This window comes from Scylla paramamosain, chromosome 11 (assembly GCF_035594125.1).
Source record: "Scylla paramamosain isolate STU-SP2022 chromosome 11, ASM3559412v1, whole genome shotgun sequence".
Taxonomy (NCBI): Eukaryota; Metazoa; Arthropoda; class Malacostraca; order Decapoda; family Portunidae; genus Scylla; species Scylla paramamosain.
Genome location: NC_087161.1, coordinates 15,263,997 through 15,284,397, shown reverse-complemented (window position 1 = coordinate 15,284,397; position 20,401 = coordinate 15,263,997). Strand labels below are relative to the sequence as shown.

The window sequence follows — 20,401 nt, the reverse complement described above, 5'->3', positions numbered from 1 at the left end:
TAAAAGAAACTGTACTTTTTGACCGCTTTTTTGTAATCCAGGAAAGATTTACCCTCTAAGGTATTTTTCGCAGTATATTAGTCAGTGAGGGAAAGCATACACACAAAACCAAAATTAGTCGTGCTTACTAACTTTTCTTAGTAAAACCCATGGGGTCTAGAACGAGTGGCAGCATTAGTCACAGTGACTAACATAATGTTAGTCAATTTGTGACTAACTGAGCACTCAACCTGAGTATGGTCTTACTCAAATATATCTGACTAATGCCTTCGTACTGTTCACTGCTTCTACTAACCACATTAGTAAAGTGGATCATAGGTGTTAGTCAATTAAATGACTAATTAGTTAGTCTTTCTTAGGCAGATGATGAATCATTAGTATCTTTAATACTAGGAGCTAGCTACTGCTGTCTGAAGGTTAGGGAAAGAAATAGGTAATAAATTCAATATATTCATATACAATTAAATGTTCCCTCCACTCCATTGCATTAAAAAAAAAAAAAAAACACTAATATTTATCATCTATAGTATAATATGCTTTTCACTTGAACATTTAACAGAAAGCTCCCCTCAAAACTGTAATGATATATAAAACAGATGTAAAAAATAAACTCCATTAGTAACACTTCATCCTAGTATGAGAAAAAAAAAAAAAAACCTGTTTTGACAAGCCATTAAGTAAATAATACACATTTGTGAGTATTAATCACTAAAACTTGCAATGTGGAAAAGAAAGTAAGCATCTCTTAAGATATGAATATTAAACCTTCCTCCCATTCATAAACTAAAGGAAAAAATATGTAAGTAAAGTTAACATAAAGGAAATGTAAGGAGTTACAGAGCCTGTAAAGAATAATTAATTAGTCCACTGCTAATCATTATATCACACTACTTTTAAGAAACTTGGGGAAACAACCAGTGCAAAAATAGACATTTAACCTTATTTGTACGAGCTTTTAACCCAGATCATATCCATATGTCACTATTAATCCTTTAAAGCCACACAAAAAAAGAAAATGAGTATTTCTATGGGATATACTAACTAAACAAATCTACAGAAATGCTCAGAACAGTAATAAAGAAGCTTCACGTATCAGTTGCAATAACATAGAGAAATAAAATTTAAAAAAAAGGTAAAAAATGTATAAAAAATAAAAATATATGCATCATATGGTACATGAAGAATACTACCCAATTTGGAGAGAGAGAGAGAGAGAGAGAGAGAGAGAGAGAGAGAGAGAGGAGAGAGAGAGAGAGAGAGAAGAGGAGAGAGAGAGAGGAGAGAGAGAAGAGAGAGAGAGAGAGAAGGAGAGAGAGAGAGAGACGAGAGGAGAGAGAGAGAGAGAGAGAGGAGAGAGAGAGAGGAGAGAGAGAGAGAGGAGAGAGAGTGAGGAGAGCGTACTCTCCATTCATTTTATATATATATATATATATATATATATATATATATATATATATATATATATATATATATATATATATATATATATATATTATATATATTATACTATATATATATATATATATAATATATATATATATATATATATATATATATATATATATATATATATATATATATATATATATATATATATATATAACATAAGATAACAATTCAGTAAGATTTCATGAATACTGGGTGGAAAGAAGGGGAAGTACAAGTATTTCCTTTTCCTTTTAGAAAACTTATTAACATAATGTTATGTATTTCACTGATTAATCTTTAACTAGTAATTAACTAGTGTGTGTGTATGTGTGTGTGTGTGTGGTGTGTGTGTGTGTGTGTGTGTGTGTGAGAGAGGGAGAGAGAGAGAGAGAGAGTGAGAGAGAGAGAGAGAGAGAGAGAGAGAGAGAGAGAGAGAGAGAGAGAGAGAGAGAGAGAGAGAGAGAGAGAGAGAGGAGAGAGAGAGAGAGAGAGGAGGAGAGAGAGAGAGAGAGAGAGAGAGAGAGAGAGAGAGAGAGAGAGGAGAGTGAGAGAGAGAGAAGAGAGAGAGTGCATTATGTGTGGAGTTTAATATATTTGGAAAGCAGATTTATGCATTTTTGTTAGCTCAATTCTGTCTTTACTTCATTGAGTTTTACAAGTAGAGATCTTGTTTTTGAAGTGTTACCTTAGTCATACTTGATACCTAAGAGATAGGGATGTTGTGAAATGGAGGAAAATGTTCACAATTTTTTGGGTGTTCAATATTAAACACATAAAGCCCTGCTACCAATGAGACTACAGCCATAAAAATACATGTTGGTTCAGCTACAGGTGCACCATCAAATAATACACAAAATCTGTCTGACATGTATGTCCCCAACATGTTGAATGGACACACTAGACTGCCCTGTTCTTAGTTCTTCTTCTGGTACCTTAAGGAAGAAATAATAGTGTAAACATTAATAACATTTTGACATTAAAATAAAATTCATATGTAGATGTATATCTTAAGGTTATAATATATTCAGAAATTTCAATATATACACACCAATCTAAAATGAAAGGTACTGAAATTTAACCTTAGTAAAAATGGAGTCTTTCCTTTCTCCAAGCAGGTGAAGTAACCCCAATATAATTAAGCAAGCATCTGGTGCAAATAAATAAATATATAAATAAATTTGATAATAAGTAAATCAAATAAAGAAAAGAAAATTAACTGTGTAAGGAAAAAGTGAAGATATGGTCACATCCAATAGGACAGTCCACTAATTTGAGTACCAATCTTTTAAAAGCCTCCTGTAATTATTGTTTTATCACATAAGAATTAACAAAAGTAAAGCTCCTCCTAATTATATGAATGACAAGCATTTTGACTGAATACTCAGAACGACCAGTATACTAATGATTTTTGTCCTTTGTGTCACAGCAGCAAACCTTTTTGTACGAGTATACGGTTATGTTTTTTATTTGAGACACTATTTTAGTAATATCATAATGCAGTAATGCTTCGCGTAGCAAGTCCTTGTAAGAATATGATGAGTACTGATCGAAAAAAAAAAAAAGAAAAATAAAGAAAACCCCAGCCGAACCTACATGCCCCGACATTTTTTTTCTTTTTATGTAAGAAGGACACTGGCCAAGGGCAACAAAAATCAATAAAAAAAAAATGCCCACTGAAATGCCAGTCCCATAAAAGGGTCAAGGCAGTGGTCAAAAACTGGTGGATAACTGTCTTGAAACCTCCCTCTTGAAGGAATTCAAGTCAAAGGAAGGTGGAAATACAGAAGCAGGCAGGGAGTTCCAGAGTTTACCAGAGAAAGGGATGAATGATTGATAATACTGGTTAACTCTTGCATTAGAGAGGTGGACAGAATAGGGGTGAGAGAAAGAAGAAAGTCTTGTGCAGCAAGGCCACGGAAGGAGGGGAGGCATGCAGTTAGCAAGATCAGAAGAGCAGTTAGCATGAAAATAGCGGTAGAAGACAGCTAGATATGCAACATTGCGGCGGTGAGAGAGAGGCTGAAGACAGTCAGTTAGAGGAGAGGAGTTGATGACACGAAAAGCTTTTGATTCCACCCTGTCTAGAAGAGCAGTATGAGTGGAACCCCCCCAGACATGTGAAGCATACTCCATACATGGACGGATAAGGCCCTTGTACAGAGTTATCAGCTGGGGGGGTGAGAAAAACTGCTGGAGACGTCTCAGAACACCTAACTTCATAGAAGCTGTTTTAGCTAGAGATGAGATGTGATGTTTCCAGTTCAGATTATAAGTAAAGAACAGACCGAGGATGTTCAGTGTAGAAGAGGGGGACAGTTGAGTGTCATTGAAGAAGAGGGGATAGTTGTCTGGAAGGTTGTGTCGAGTTGATAGATGGAGGAATTGAGTTTTTGAGGCATTGAACAATACCAAGTTTGCTCTGCCCCAATCAGAAATTTTAGGAAGATCAGAAGTCAGGCGTTCTGTGGCTTCCCTGCGTGCTATATTTACCTCCTGAAGGGTTGGACATCAATGAAAAGACGTGGAAAAGTTGCAGGGTGGTATCATCAGCGTAGGAGTGGATAGGACAAGAAGTTTGGTTTAGAAGATCATTAATTAATAATAAGAAGAGAGTTGGTGACAGGACAGAACCCTGAGGAACACCACCGTTAATAGATTTAGGAGAAGAACAGTGACCGTCTACCACAGCAGCAATAGAACGGTCAGAAAGGAAACTTGAGATGAAGTTACAGAGAGAAGGATAGAAACCGTAGGAGGGTAGTTTGGAAATCAAAGCTTTGTGCCAGACTCTATCAAAAGCTTTTGATATGTCCAAGGCAACAGCAAAAGTTTCACCAAAATCTCTATAAGAGGATGACCAAGATTCAGTAAGGAAAGCCAGAAGATCACCAGTAGAGCGGCCTTGACGGAACCCATACTGGCGATCAGATAGAAGGTTGTGAAGTGATAGATGTTTAAGAATCTTCCTGTTGAGGGTAGATTCAAAAAATTTAGATAGGCAGGAAATTAAAGCAATAGGACGGTAGTTTGAGGGATTAGAACGGTCACACTTTTTAGGAACAGGTTGAATGTAGGCAAACTTCCAGCAAGAAGGAAAGGTAGATGTTGACAGACAGAGCTGAAAGAGTTTGACTAGGCAAGGTGCAAGCACGGAGGCACAGTTTCGGAGAACAATAGGAGGGACTCCATCAGGTCCATAAGCCTTCCGAGGATTTAGGCCAGCGAGGGCATGGAAAACATCATTACGAAGAATTTTAATACATGGCATGAAGTAGTCAGAGGGTGGAGGAGAGGGAGGAACAAGCCCAGAATCGTCCAAGGTAGGGTTTTTAGCAAAGGTTTGAGCAAAGAGTTCAGCTTTAGAAATAGATGTGATAGCAGTGGTGCCATCTGGTTGAAGTAGAGGAGGGAAAGAAGAAGAAGCAAAGTTATTGGAGATATTTTTGGCTAGATGCCAGAAATCACGAGGGGAGTTAGATCTTGAAAGGTTTTGACATTTTCTGTTAATGAAGGAGTTTTTGGCTAGTTGGAGAACAGACTTGGCATGGTTCCGGGCAGAAATATAAAGTGCATGAGATTCTGGTGATGGAAGGCTTAAGTATCTTTTGTGGGCCACCTCTCTATCATGTATAGCACGAGAACAAGCTGTGTTAAACCAAGGTTTAGAAGGTTTAGGTCGAGAAAAAGAGTGAGGAATGTACGCCTCCATGCCAGACACTATCACCTCTGTTATGCGCTCAGCACACAAAGACGGGTGTCTGACACGGAAGCAGTAGTCATTCCAAGGAAAATCGGCAGAATACCTCCTCAGGTCCCCCCAACTGGCAGAGGCAAAACGCCAGAGGCACCTTCGCTTAGGGGGATCCTGAGGAGGGATTGGAGTGATAGGACAAGATAAAGATATGAGATTGTGATCGGAGGAGCCCAATGGAGAAGAAAGGGTGACAGCATAAGCAGAAGGATTAGAAGTCAGGAAAAGGTCAAGAATGTTGGGCGTATCTCCAAGACGGTCAGGAATACGAGTAGGGTGTTGCACCAATTGCTCTAGGTCATGGAGGATAGCAAAGTTGTAGGCTAGTTCACCAGGATGGTCAGTGAAGGGAGAGGAAAGCCAAAGCTGGTGGTGAGCATTGAAATCTCCAAGAATGGAGATCTCTGCAAAAGGGAAGAAGGTCAGAATGTGCTCCACTTTGGAAGTTAAGTAGTCAAAGAATTTCTTATAGTCAGAGGAGTTAGGAGAGAGGTATACAGCACAGATAAATTTAGTATGAGAGTGACACTGTAGTCATAGCCAGATGGTGGAAAACTCGGAAGATTCAAGAGCGTGGACACGAGAGCAGGTTAAGTCATTGCGCACATAAACGCAGCATCCAGCTTTGGATTGAAAATGAGGATAGAGAAAGTAGGAGGAAACAAAAAAGGGGCTACTGTCAGTTGCCTGAGACACCTGAGTTTCAGTGAGGAAAAGATGAGGTTTAGAAGAGGAGAGGTGGTGTTCTACAGATTGAAAATTAGATCTTAGACCACGAATGTTGCAGAAGTTAATGAAGAAAAAGTTGAGGGGGGTGTCAAGACACTTAGGGTCGTCGACAGAAAGGCAGTCCGACCTGGGGACATTTATGGTCCCCTCCCCAGATGGGGACTCCGAGGCTGGTGTAGGAGTCGCCATGATGATTTTAAAATTTTTGAGTGAAGGGTGTGTGTGTTATTAGGTGCTTCTAGTTTTGTGTGGAGGAAGAGAGTTGTCTTTAGAAGGCAGGCTGTGACTGCCCCCTTGTGTTGTGAGACACAAAGGGAAACGTTCAGTGAGGTCACAGCTGGGTTTAATGATAAGTTCACAGCACCCCCTGAACAGTGCTTTAGACCTCACTGGGAGTAATTATCGTTTCGGCATGTGTCTACTGCCTCCTCCTATGGACATAACGTATTGATGTTCCGAACTCCCGATTCTTCTCATCATATCCACCAAAACAGTGTGAAAAGTCCTGAACTTCATCACAACCATGGAAGAAACCTTTATCAGACTGTTTGCACTTGTGCCATCGCCGGCAAAGGTGACTCCAAGAATTCTATCTCCACGCGGATTAGTGACCTGTCTTATTGGACTGCAAGGGAAGAGGATGCAGCTAACAATTCTAAAAAGATTGATAATATTTACATTTTAAATTTCAAATTGGACAGCCTATCGGGTTTATTTACACTAGAAATAATGTCTTTCCTTACGAGAGAGAGAGAGAGAGAGAGAGAGAGAGAGAGAGAGAGAGAGAGAGAGAGAGAGAGAGAGAGAGAGAGAGAGAGAGAGAGAGAGAGAGAGAGAGAGAGAGAGAGAGATGCTTTACACTATTAAAATCTTTAACATCACTTATGCTGCAAACAATTATTTAGCCATAGCATTCAGCCAAAAAATTGATAGAAGAGCAGGAATTTAACAATTAAATGAGTACCTTTATAGAAACTGGTGCAAGCATTACAGGTAGATAGGTCATGCTTAATACAATGTTTGGTTTTTGCATGCAGCATACTTTCATTAATACTATGCTTATAAAAGTGAAAGATGCATTGCTAATGATGAAAAGATACATATATTAAATTGCTACCAGCTACTGAAATGAACAAGTTGAACTAGACATTACTCACATTGACTTTCATCATGGTCATAGAGTTCAAGTAAGGTTTCCATATACAGAGGAACTGCTTTTCTTTTTTTGAGAATGGCAATTATTGGGAGCCTATATTTCTCCAGCCCTTTCAAAACTGCTACTCTTGGGTCTGGTTCATCCGCTTGTGGTTCTAATCTCAAGAACTCCTTGATTATCTGTAAAGATATAAGCATCAAATAATTATAAGTGAAGGTTACAGAGATGAGCATCTGCAATAACTGTACTTAGTTATGAGTGCTCATCTTCCGTCACTGAGGCCTTTGAGTCTGAGAGGGAGAATGGAAGTACCGGTAGTTAAATATCAATTACCTACTATAAAATATAAATAGCTGTATACATTATAGCCCTACAAATAAAGTTGACAATTAGTAACAATAGGTAGCAAAATCCATAAAGTGTACATATATACACACTTACACCATCAAAAGTCTGAATCCACGGGTACAAGTTCAGGATTTCTGCTACAAGAATGTTCCCATTGATTATTTTTTTGCGTCTCTCAGAGAGAGTCAACTGCATGAGGTGTTCAGCCTGAGGAAAATCATTAAAGTAAAATTAGTTTTCATAAGTTGACTGTCCCGCCAGCCTCCCTCTCTCCCTCATATATATATATATATATATATATATATATATATATATATATATATATATATATATATATATATATATATATATATATGAGCATCATTTTTCAGTGGCCATCCACCAGTACCATTGAAATTGCTTACATAAGAGCAGGTATTTTTAAACAACACCAGTAAAGAAGTCTCTGAAATATAAAAAAGATAAATCAAGCGTACAAATATCACATACCTTATCTAACTCGGGATCTTTCTTCATCCAATGTAGAGCAAGCCACTGTCTATGTCTCTCTAATGACTCATCATCTTCTGAATGGGGCCTTGGTGGAAGGTAAGCCTTTACTCCATACATCAGTGGACACGTAGTCTCTTTTGGCGCTATGCAAGGGATCTCTCTTTTCCTTGATGTCACCTCAGTCACTGAGGAATCCTGCCTCTTCCTTGAATTCTGAAACTTGCGCTGGATGCACAATTTCCATTGCAGCTGCAATTCATGCTCCTCGAGATCACTGTTTCTCAGGATGGCAGGAAATGATGTCAAAACAGCATTTGCCATATTCATATACTGTTCTGATGTTGGATAGCTGAAATATGATAATGATGATAATAATAATAATAATAATAATAATAATAATAATAATAACAATAATAATAATAATAATAACAATAATAATAATAATAATAATAATAATATATTATTAATAATAATGTCATGATACCTTGATATGTAATAATGATGATAACAATAATAATGATAATATCAATCTAGCTAACTATATGGATGGCTTAACTCCTTTTATCATATTATTATTATTATTATCATTATTATTATCATTATGATAATAATTATTATTATTATTATTGCTGTTGTTAAACAATCACCTAATTGTGCTTTTGTCCCAGTGAAATTGGCAGATAGTGGGTACACTACCTGAATAGTACACTCAAAGGTGGTTTCACACCTATCAGTGCCGTATTAGTATCGTATAGGTTTAGTATCAGTGATATCCATGTCGCTTTCGTGACGTCTATGCACACATATCCTTTCAGATGTGGAGTTGGCTATGATTGTCGTAATTCTTGATGAAGAGCAAGATGCTTGCTTAACAAAAAATGAAGAAAAGAAAAGTGGGTACATGAAACGTGGAAGAAAAAGAGAAACTGAAGGAGACTTTGCTACTCTGTACGAGGAATTAATTAATGATGAAACAAAAATTTTCCAGTACTTAAGAATGTCCAAAAACTGTTTGATGACATTGCTCAGTGATGTGTGGTGTGGTGTGGTATGGTGTGGTGTGTTATGATGTGGTGTGGTGTGATGTGGTGTGTTGTGGTAAGGTATGATGTACAATGTGATTAATTACATCAATTAAAAAGAGTATTTATCACCATTTCAATTTCTTCTACTTTGTTTCAAACACTCGTCCGACATCTTTTTTAAAATACCAGTGACGATGATATTCCATTTCACGGGACGGAGACGTAACAATCACTTCAGTCAAAACACGGTACTTCGCCGGACGTGTGTAAATGCTTCCGCCGAATTCCAAAATGACAAATTTTTTTTTAACTGACACTGAAGCACTAAACAGCACGGAACGAATACGGCACTGATATGCGTGAAGAGACCTGGTTTTATCATAGATTAAGCCATTACACACTACGTGGTAATAACCTACCTCATTTTGTTCTTCTCACTATTCTCATCATTTCTAATGATTACACTACTTGTCGGAAATTAATAATAACGCCACAATAGGCCTGGGAATGCACAGGGCTCTCAACTTTTTCTAAGTCCACAGGTAAACATAAATGGTGTATTGTTGCCTGAACTTCAGTTGTTAGGTAAGGTTAGGTTAGGTTAGGTTAGGGTTTTATTATAGTTTAAGCCATTACACACTACGTGGTAATAACCTACCTCATTTTGTTCTTCTCACTATTCACATCATTTCTAATGATTACACTACTTGTCGGAAATTAATAATAACGCCGTGGGCCGTGGGTAGAGATTGGGGACATTGGCTTAAACTATAAATTTACCAGAGACCTTAACCCGTATCCCTCAGGAGGCATATTTCCGAAGTCTGGTAATGTTTCGGCCCATTTACTCTTGTGGCGGTTAGGTTAGGTTAGATTAAGTTACGTATACATAATTTTGTGCGAGAATCTCAATGAGACTATTTTAGAGAGAATCCTACAGTTAGTTTTGGAGCTACAGCCTAGTGTCCATACAGGCTGGCAGACGACTCCTTCCAGACTTCAAGAATATGCATTCTGGCCCTTCACAAGCTTCAAGAACCAAAGTGATTACAGATGACCATTGCAGCCTCCTGTAACATTGCATAACATGCCCCTACCCAAGCAAGAACATACCAGCATCATACAGCCCCACAACTGCATGTACTGATTCTACACACAAACTTCAGCCATAACTATCCAACATTAATCAATACAGAAACAACATCAATGATTAACTTACCAGAAATGAAGGAGGCACAGCCCACGTGGGTCCTTATCTTGAGCTTTGAATGATGGCTGCTGGACTGGCGAGTGGCGACGCTACTACTCCCCTCTACTGGCGGGATACCACGTCAAAGGCGGTAGATTCAAATTGCGGAAATTGTCCCAAACTACGCTTGATGTACTATATTGTCATATATAACATCAGATCTGAAGAATGTCTATTTCTCCATCGTGCAGAACTCGGAAATAGGAGAAGATTCTAGGGCTAAGTGAGACGCCATCATGTTTGTCAACAGCTCTAATTCTTCCTTTCTCAGTACATTCTTACAAAAATACAAAAACTATCACACAATGAGTTTTGATTTAAAAACTTATACTTAGTAAATGTAATACTTATGAACATAAATTACTAAAGTTCTTTTCCTTGGCTAAAGCCCCTTATTTAGGACTAGAAACACAGCAGCAAGAGATACTGGCACATTATAGGAACGTGACTATGTGACAGTAAACGAAAACGAGAGCTTGGCCGTCCATTTTGAGGGAGACTTAAGAAACTAGAACAACACTCATAAAATTAAGACTATTGAGGTTATTTCAGATTTAACATTCTCCCCCCATAGGGGGCGTTAAAGCCACCTATCTTAAGAATATATATGTAAATCTTACAAAAATCCTTAAACTTAATGACACATATTACAATCTTCACTTCATCATCTTATAAGTCTAACTTAGCAGGAACTTTGATTATTCTACCAGATCTAGTCTTAGAAATCACATTATCATCACTAATAGTATCCACAAACAAACTGGTGTCCTCATCACATGAATTTCCATTAACATCAGGGTTATTATAGATCATAGGCTTACAAGAGAGATCAAAGTCATCAGATCTAGTTACTTCTAAGTTATACAACCGTTGGATAGACCTAGTAATCTCTCCCTTACTTGTTTTTAACCTTACACTTCTTACAAGTCCATCTTTACCATGAAAAACATCAGTTATAACTCCAAGAGGCCATTTCAGTCTTGGAATGTTGTCCTCCTTGATCAACACAAGATCACCCTTAGACAAACTACAATTATGAGTGAATCCTTTGACAACTTGAGGTAAATTGGTTATATAATTATTACTCCAGACCTTCCAAAAATGTTCTAGCCTCTGATTCTTCACACATTCCCTCTCAGTCAAATCCTTGGAAGTTACTATACGTGGTTCTAAATCCTGTGAGGGTTTACTGTGAGGCACCCTACCTAGGAGGAAATGTGAGGGGGTAAGATACTGAGAGGAGTCAGGATCGTTACTCACATAGGTCAAGGGTCTTGAATTGATGGATGACTCTATTTCTACTAGTATGGTTTCTAATTCAGTCTTACTTACATAATTTTGGTTCAAAGTCTTTCTTAAGGCAAGTTTAACTGACCTAATGAGTCTTTCCCACCAGCCACCCCACCAAGGAGACCGAGGGACTATAAATTTCCATTTGGGGGCTAGATGACCATATACCTTCTGTACTTCAGTTTGAGCAGCTATGAAAGTCTTTGCATTATCTGAGTACATGATACTAGGTAAGCCTCTCCTAGCAACAAATCTTCTTATAGCTAAGAGGCAGTCAGACAAGGATAGTGACTCTGTGAGTTCAAGATGAATGGCTCTTGTAACACCACAAGTGAACAAGAGAACATAAAACTTGTTACTAGAATAATCAGCACAAAACAAAGGGCCAGCAAAATCTAGTCCAGTGACACTGAAAGGTGGAGCAGATGTCACTCTTTCCTTAGGTAATGGAGCCACAGGTTGGCTGCATGGTCTAGAATCAAGACAACGGCAGCTTAAACACTCCATCACTACTGTCTTAGCTAGTCTTCTCACTCCTATGATCCAAAGGTTGGTCCTTAGAGATGAAATGACAGTGTCAACACCTGCATGCTTCAGAAATTTATGTTGAAATCTTATCAAAAGCTTGGCAAGAGGACCCTTGGGTATTATAACAAGATGTTTAGTGTCATAATCTAAGTCTGAAAACTTAAGACGGCCTTTGATTCTTAACAATCCCTTATCGTCTATGAATGGGTCCAATTTGCTTAACTTAGACACTTGAGGAATAGCTTTATTATTCATGAGGGTCTTTATTTTATCAGAGAATTCTTCTCGTTGGATGAGATAAATCATCTTCAATTTAGCCAAATCAATCTCTTCAGTAGTGATGGAACCTTTCAACTTATTCTTCACATTTCTACAGTTGTTAATAAACCTTAAAACATAAGCTGTAACCCTTAGAGCCTTACTCAGATCACTGTACTTGTTTAAGTCTATGAAAGGAGATTCTGGTTCTCCTTGAACACTGAGACAGACAGTACTTTTGGTGCTCGTTTCCTTCGTATCACTGACTAAGGTACTACTTTCCTTATGATGACAAGGGGTGTTTGTTAGCATACTAGGCCCAAACAGCCACATAGAATTATCCACAAGCTTGTCTGCTAACAAACCCCGTGTTATCAAATCAGCTGGATTGTCTTTGCTTCTGCAATGTTGCCAGCAATTTTTAGGTGTTAACTCTAAGATATCCCTTACTCTATTAGACACAAATACATCTTTCTTACTAGTTTCTCCTTGTATCCATGACAGGGCAATAGTGGAATCTGTCCAACACACAACTTGAGTGTTACTATCTAACTTAAGGGAAGTCTTAACAAAGTCCACCAGTCTTGAACACAAAAGAGCTCCCATTAGCTCTAATCTCGGCAAGGTAACAGTCTTTATGGGAGCGACTCTTGACTTGGAAGCTACTAACGATACCTTAGATGAATTGTCCTCTAAGGTTACTCGCAAGTATACACATGCTCCATAGCCCTTCTCTGATGCATCACCAAACCCATGTAGCTCTACATTGCGTAGCTCCCCCCAAGATAGCTCTGGAAAATAGCATCTGTTTACATGAAATGATTTGAGGCATTGATTACTAAGAAGCCATTTCTGAAACTTTGACTTCAAATCTGAAGGCATCTCTTCATCCCAACTTACATTTAGTTTCCAGAGTTCTTGAAAGAGAATTTTGCCGTACATGACAAAGGGGCTAATTAATCCTAAAGGGTCAAAGATTTTGGCAATAACACTAAGTATGCTCTGCTTTGTAGGGGCTATTTCAACACTGGTGTCTGGGTTAATGGCAACAAAAGAGAATGTATCCTGTGAATTACACCACTTCAGCCCTAACACAGTATTAGGTTCATCTCCACTTACAAGGTACTGGTCATGGGACTTGGATGTAATCAAGAAACTATTTGACACAAGCTTTGTAAGATCCATACTAGCATCAGCTAAATTACTACGTGCTTCACAGAATTTTTCAGATGCCTCTACAACTGAATCTGCACCACTTAACCAATTATCTGTGTACATGTTAGACTTCAGTTCTTGTATTACACTTGTTTCTGGATACTTGTCCAAATGATGTTTGATAGTAGCATTTAACAGAAAGGGACTAGCTGTGTTACCAAAGGGTACACGTGTGAATCGCATGTGCCGCACCGTACCATCCTCTCTTGGTAACAAAAATCTATGAACATCTCTGTCATTCTTTTGAACACTTACTTGCAAAAATGCTTTAGTTATGTCTGCTGTTATGGCAAAGGGCCAACGACGGAAGCGGATGAGTACCTCAACCAAGTCCGGGTTGAGCGATGGGCCAGACAGCAAACAGTCATTCAATGACACACCATTGTAACCAGTGGCAGAGGCATCAAAAACTGGTCTTACTTTAGTACTTGTACTGCTCAACTTCACTACTGGACGGTGTGGCATGTAGTACACGGGACTCACACCTGATACTTCTTCACTTGGTACTTCTTCTATTATGAGATCAGACTCATAACTATCAAACACCTTTTGATACTCTTTCTTTAGTTCTTTGTCCTTATCCAACTTAACCATTAACTTACTTAACCTCTTTCTGACTAAACCTTCATTGTTCATAAGCCTATCTTTAGCAAATTCATCTTTCCATGGTAGAGTGACCTCATATCGGCCATCCACAAACTGCACTGTACTCTCAAATTCTCTGTGTACTCTGGCATCACTGTAACTTTCTACAACTTCCTTAGGCTTAATCCCTACAGTTTCCAGATCCCAAAATCTTCTTAAATCAGCATCTGAAACACTGGAAATACATAACAGTTGTGGAGCAGAGTACTGAGAGGGTGTGGGAGCACACTCAGATATCTTACCAGATAGTACATACCCAAAGACAGAATTCATGGCTACAACACTATTCAGTTCAATGGCATCTGTAGGTGAAATCAATGTCCAATAGAAGTCTAATCCAATCAAGATATCAACTTCAAGAGGAGAGTCCTGCTGATAATCATCTGCTAATGCAACATGAGAAAATGAATTAAGCACTGCATTGGGTACAATAGGTCTCACTAAAGGCTGACATATTTTAGCTATTTCAGCTGCAATAATGGGTACAACTTTCTTTTAAGTATTCCATAACTTTAAACTATAAACATTTCTAAGTTCATTCATTCCAGCACTTTGACCTCCAAAACTGGAGTACAATATAGGTGTACTAGTGACCCATTGTGGCTTACACTTTTTCACAAAACTACTGCTGACATAGGTTCTATCTGCACCATTATCAAACGTAACCTTAGCTACTACAACATTACCATCTCCTGTGCTTACTTGGACCTTTGCGGTCTGTAAAATAGTGCAGTTACTACCCTGTCCAGACAGAAGCACTACATTCTCAGGTTTGGCACTAGTGTCACTACTTTTACTTTCTTTATATTCTTCCTTTTTTAAACTTGGTTCTAACTTTACGCCACACATAAGTACATTGTGAGTACCATTACATTTTGTACACTTTATGTGGGATTTACATTCTCTTGACATATGTCCACTGTTTAAGCACTTGAAACAGAGACCCAAACCTTTTATCTTCTCACCTCGCTCCTTACCATCTAACTTTAACACAGCAAAACAATTCTCCGACTTATGCCTTTTACTACAAAAAGAGCAGAGAGAGCTTTCTTGTTTTGAAGAAGCATGGAGGGCTGCAGCTGAGTATACCTCTTCCTTAGAACCTTTACTTTCTTTCCTTTCGTCACTAATGCTTTTCTTACCCTTAAAGGCTTCAGATCTTTCCAATCTTGATATTTCTTTGTGAAGGAATTGTAACAGCCACTCCAAATCACTTTCGTGTCCATCCCCATCCCTGGCCCATTCTAGCCTCAGTTCATTGGGTAGACGAGACAGGATAATAGGGGTGAGAAACACTTCACACTGCTTCCCACTGACACCTAAAGCTTCTAAACTACGAATGTGTGTTAGGATTTCATCGCGCAACTTCCATAGTTGAGCAACACTCTTTGTTCCATTTTGATTAAGGTTGACATGACCACAAAGCAAGGCGTGGACGTGTGCAAAAATAATTCTTTCTGGCTTCCCATAGCGGTCTTTCAGTAAGTCACAGGCAACTTGATAATTCTCACTGGTATGTGCCAACCCCTTGACCACACTCTTGGCATCCCCCTCCAGTAAAGACAACAAATAGGTAAACTTACTAATTACTGGAAGGTTAGTAGCATTAATGTGGGAGTTGGACTGGTCCCAAAAGAACTGCCATTGTGTGATTTCACCGCTGAACTTTGGCAGCTCCAATTTGGGTAACTTCACATTCACAGCTTCTGAGTCTTGAGATCCACTTACACTACTTGGAACTGGAGACCCACCTGGTGCTGCTGCTGCTAACTTTCTTATCTTGTCCTCAGCTAGAAGTCTAGGTTTCATACTTTCTTGTCTGAAGGCGTGAGCTTCATCTAATTCTTGGTCCAGTTCTTCAGCTTCGACTTCACCTTCTAGTTCTTCTTGTACTTCATCTAACTTGGTTAGTCTTTTGTTAAACTCTTGAATGGCGTACTCCATTTCACTAAGGGTGGGAGTGGGCTGAGCTAGCACCTCTGAGAGAGCTTGTGAGGATCTTGTCACCCAGCCCCTACACGCCGTTCTCTTCTTCTTAAGCTTCTCCATTTCGTTGTCACTGCACAAACTTGTCTAAATCTTGAACTTAGGTACTTGCTTTCCCGGGTCTGGGCACCAAAATGAAGAATGTCTATTTCTCCATCGTGCAGAACTCGGAAATAGGAGAAGATTCTAGGGCTAAGTGAGACGCCATCATGTTTGTCAACAGCTCTAATTCTTCCTTTCTCAGTACATTCTTACAAAAATACAAAAAACTATCACACAATGAGTTTTGATTTATAAACTTATACTTAGCAAATGTAATACTTATGAATATAAATTACTAAAGTTCTTTTCCTTGGCTAAAGTCCCTTATTTAGGACTAGAAACACAGCAGCAAGAAATACTGGCACATTATAGGAACGTGACCATGTGACAGTAAACGAAAACGAGAGCTTGGCCGTCCATTTTGAGGGAGACTTAAGAAACTAGAACAACACTCATAAAATTAAGACTATTGAGGTTATTTCAGATTTAACACCACCTATTAAAATTCTTCGCAATGATGTTTTCCATGCCCTCACTGGCCTAAACCTTCGGAAGGCTTATGGGCCTGATGGGGTCCCTCCTATTGTTCTCCGAAACTGTGCCTCCGTGGTTGCACCTTGCCTAGTCAAACTCTTTCAGCTCTGTCTTTCAACATCTACCTTTCCTTCTTGCTGGAAGTTTGCCTACATTCAACCTGTTCCTTAAAAGGGTGACCGCTCTAATCCCTCAAACTACCGTCCTATTGCTTTAATTTCCTGCCTATCTAAAGTTTTTGAATCTATCCTCAACAGGAAGATTCTTAAACATATATCACTTCACAACCTTCTATCTGATCGCCAATATGGGTTCCGTCAAGGCCGCTCTGCTGGTGATCTTCAAGCTTTCCTTACTGAGTCTTGGTCATCCTCTTTTAGAGATTTTGGTGAAACTTTTGCTGTTGCCTTGGACATATCAAAAGCCTTTGATAGAGTCTGGCACAAAGCTTTGATTTCCAAACTACCCTCTTACGGTTTCTATCCTTCTCTCTGTAACTTCATCTCAAGTTTCCTTTCTGACCGTTCTATTGCTGCTGTGGTAGACGGTCACTGTTCTTCTCCTAAATCTATTAACAGTGGTGTTCCTCAGGGTTCTGTCCTGTCACCCACTCTCTTCTTATTATTCATTAATGATCTTCTAAACCAAACTTCTTGTCCTATTCACTCCTACGCTGATGATACCACCCTGCACTTTTCCACGTCTTTTTATAGACGTCCAACCCTTCAGGAGGTAAACATATCACGCAGGGAAGCCCCAGAACGCCTGACTTCTGATCTTTCTAAAATTTCTGATTGGGGCAGAGCAAACTTGGTATTGTTCAATGCCTCAAAAACTCAATTCCTCCATCTATCAACTCGACACAACCTTCCAGACAACTATCACCTCTTCTTCAATGACACTCAACTGTCCCCCTCTTCTACACTGAACATCCTCGGTCTGTCCTTTACTTATAATCTGAACTGGAAACTTCACATCTCATCTCTAGCTAAAACAGCTTCTAGGAAGTTAGGTGTTCTGAGACGTCTCCGCCAGTTTTTCTCACCCCCTAAGCTGCTAACTCTGTACAAGGGCCTTATCCGTCCATGTATGGAGTATGCTTCACATGTCCGGGGGGGTTCCACTCATACTGCTCTTCTAGACAGGGTGGAATCAAAAGCTTTTCGTGTCATCAACTCCTCTCCTCTAACTGACTGTCTTCAGCCTCTCTCTCACCGCCGCAGTGTTGCATATCTAGCTGTCTTCTACCGCTATTTTCATGCTTACTGCTCTTTTGATCTTGCTAACTGCATGCCTCCCCTCCTTCCGCGGCCTCGCTGCACAAGACTTTCTTCTTTCTCTCACCCCTATTCTGTCCACCTCTCTAACGCAAGAGTTAACCAGTATTCTCAATCATTCATCCCTTTCTCTGGTAAACTCTGGAACTCCCTGCCTGCTTCTGTATTTCCACCTTCCTATGACTTGAATTCCTTCAAGAGGGAGGTTTCAAGACACTTATCCACCAATTTTTGACCACTGCTTTCACCCTTTTATGGGACTGGCATGTTAGTGGGCATTTTTTTTTATTAGATTTTTGTTGCCCTTGGCCAGTATCCTTCCTACATAAAAAAAAAAAAGTTACCGGTACTATAATTGTTGACACACAGATAGAACGAGTCACCAATGTGCACTTGCGTAATCATACTCGTCATAAAGGGTAATCTTGTCGCCACGATGGGTAGCGCAGCTTCTCTGGATTTAAGTTCGATGAGGAAAGCGTGTCTAGTCCCGGGTGAGTAGAGGCTGTGAGGCGAAGACATGCGAACATCTTCGAACTCGGTAGGGCTAATGATGTTTCTGTCCAAAAGGTACTTGTAATTGATGTCAAATTAAAAAAAAAAAACAATCCAGCGAGTAAATGATCTGCCGAATGAGTTCGGGTATGAACTCGGCACTCTCTGGGTTCATAACATCAATTAAATCACACACTCTGTTGTGAATTATCACTTTCACGTACCACTTGGCTGTGTTCCTCAGGGGTGGGCTGTATACGGTTCCTTCTCCACTCACGATGCCCACCATCTTATCTAGTATAGATACGCTCATCAGATGCTTGTAGGCGGCCCGCTCTTCGCAACACCGTCTCATGTTTATTAAACCCTTCATCCTGTCGGCCAACTTTTTCTTTTTTCCGTCTTCGAGCCTTCTCCAACAGACGAACAATGCCCGCATCTTCGGTAGCCTCTCGTTCCGCAAACGCGCTTTCGCTTCTCGCAAAGAGTGCTTCGCACAAGCTGCCGGTGGAGGAGGGTAGTTCGACGGGTTGAATCAACGAAATCGTATCGCTGGATATCGTAATCTTGGTTACTAGACGCTTCTTCAACGAAAGTAAGAGCCTAATGGTCGAAGCTAGTCTCACGTTTCCGTTTGGACTTTCGGCAGTGTGTTTAGCGATGACACTGGCGTACTCTCCGATGATCTCACTCATAATGTTACCAGAGGAGGCTTCTCTGGGTTCACTAAATATGACAGGCGGTATGACAGTTCCAACTTGTTTGATTTGTGTCTTACAAGTGGCTTCTGCGTCATTTTTTTCTTCTTCATTAACGTTAGAAGGCGAACTGTCTTCGTTCTTGCGCCGCCTACGACTCTTTTCGTTGTCAGAAGAAGGTATGTTCCTCTTTTTACACTGTTGAACAGTAGAGAAGAAGTTCTTTGTCTTTATATTCCTCGAGTCGGATTGAGACAGAGTGGAACCGTACTGGGTACAGATCCAGTCCTTGATGTCTCTAGTTATTGACAACGTCGGCCCGCGGCCCTCGCTATTAAACACTTGCAAGTCAAACACGTTGGAATGTTCCTTCAAGTCATTGCTCCCGGTCTTGGACAGACGATCCATCAATAAATTGATTAGCCTCCTCGATATCGTCTTGGTACACTTTGATTTTGCCCGGTTCTAATACTGCATAGTTGAAGTGTTCAACTATCAGGTCTGCATCGTGATTGTCAAAGGCCAGTTCTACGCCAGTGATAAACGTAGCGGGTTCGGCCACCAGAGGGTAGCTGCAATCTATGAAGAATAGGGATTCCCTGTCCTCACTGCAGGCAAAGGCTGTGACGTACACACCGCCCAGACGAACGCAGACGCCCTTCTTTCCGTCGTCTTCGTGATGGAAGCAGAAGATGATCTCTTTGCACATCTTACCGCCTTCGAAAAGGAACGATGCCACCTTCTCCAGCCTTATCCTCTGTTCAATCTCTTCTAGTCTTTCTACCCCATATTCGATGTTTTCTTGGTCAACTCTATCAATTCATCGTACTTTTCCACCGTGGTCTCGTACAGTTCGCTTTTAGTTGCCGTCTTGGCTGCCGATGACACGTCGTGGGAACTGCTGGGGGTGTCCACCATCGTGATGGGTGTTAGAACGCTCATGATCTCTTTGTAGTCGCCGATGATCTTTGTTACTTTGTCCTTTGCAAGTTCTAGGTGTGTGTTGCACTTAGAAAGGACTTCTGAGTCCTTGTCGTTAATTGAAGACCACATGGTTGAGATGACAGCTGGGTAATAGCAATTGAGAAATGCGAGTGTTTACAGTTTTGAGCATGGGAGGGGTGTGGTGTCAAAGCCCGCGGCGCGCGCCCGTTTATAGCAGTTCGATAGTGTGACAGAATTTGGCTTGGGAGCTCCCACCGGCAATTATTTAGCGTATTACCAGATCAACCCCAAAAAGCTGTGCAGGTTTTTG

The 20,401-nt window shown here is 39.8% G+C and overlaps 1 protein-coding gene across 2 annotated transcripts; it reads right to left on the bottom strand.

Annotated features, from left to right (window-relative positions):
- Positions 1–2,190: 2,190 nt before the first annotated feature.
- LOC135104674 (uncharacterized) lies at positions 2,191–11,127 on the bottom strand. Of its 2 annotated transcripts, XM_064012205.1 has the most exons (5): positions 10,149–11,127; positions 7,902–8,253; positions 7,066–7,243; positions 2,508–2,575; positions 2,191–2,360 (listed from the first exon to the last, which is right to left on the bottom strand). In XM_064012205.1, exons 2-5 carry the CDS (start codon positions 8,229–8,231, stop codon positions 2,268–2,270), a joined length of 669 nt encoding a protein of 222 aa, XP_063868275.1. In that variant the 5' UTR covers positions 8,232–8,253; positions 10,149–11,127; the 3' UTR covers positions 2,191–2,267. The 2 variants fall into 2 exon arrangements, with proteins under 2 accessions (XP_063868275.1, XP_063868276.1); XM_064012206.1 differs by lacking the exon at positions 2,508–2,575.
- Between the last annotated feature and the right edge of the window lie 9,274 nt (positions 11,128–20,401).

What these genes read in the sequence shown, in the direction of transcription:
- LOC135104674 (XM_064012205.1), bottom strand. Translation starts at nt 8,231, where the DNA reads ATGAATATGGCAAATGCTGTTTTGACATCATTTCCTGCCATCCTGAGA. An exon ending in AAGATCCCGAGTTAGATAAG is followed by an intron (nt 7,244 to 7,901) that starts GTATGTGATATT and finishes ATATCTTTACAG; the next exon opens with ATAATCAAGGAGTTCTTGAG. An exon ending in TGACCATGATGAAAGTCAAT is followed by an intron (nt 2,576 to 7,065) that starts GTGAGTAATGTC and finishes TATTTGCACCAG; the next exon opens with ATGCTTGCTTAATTATATTG.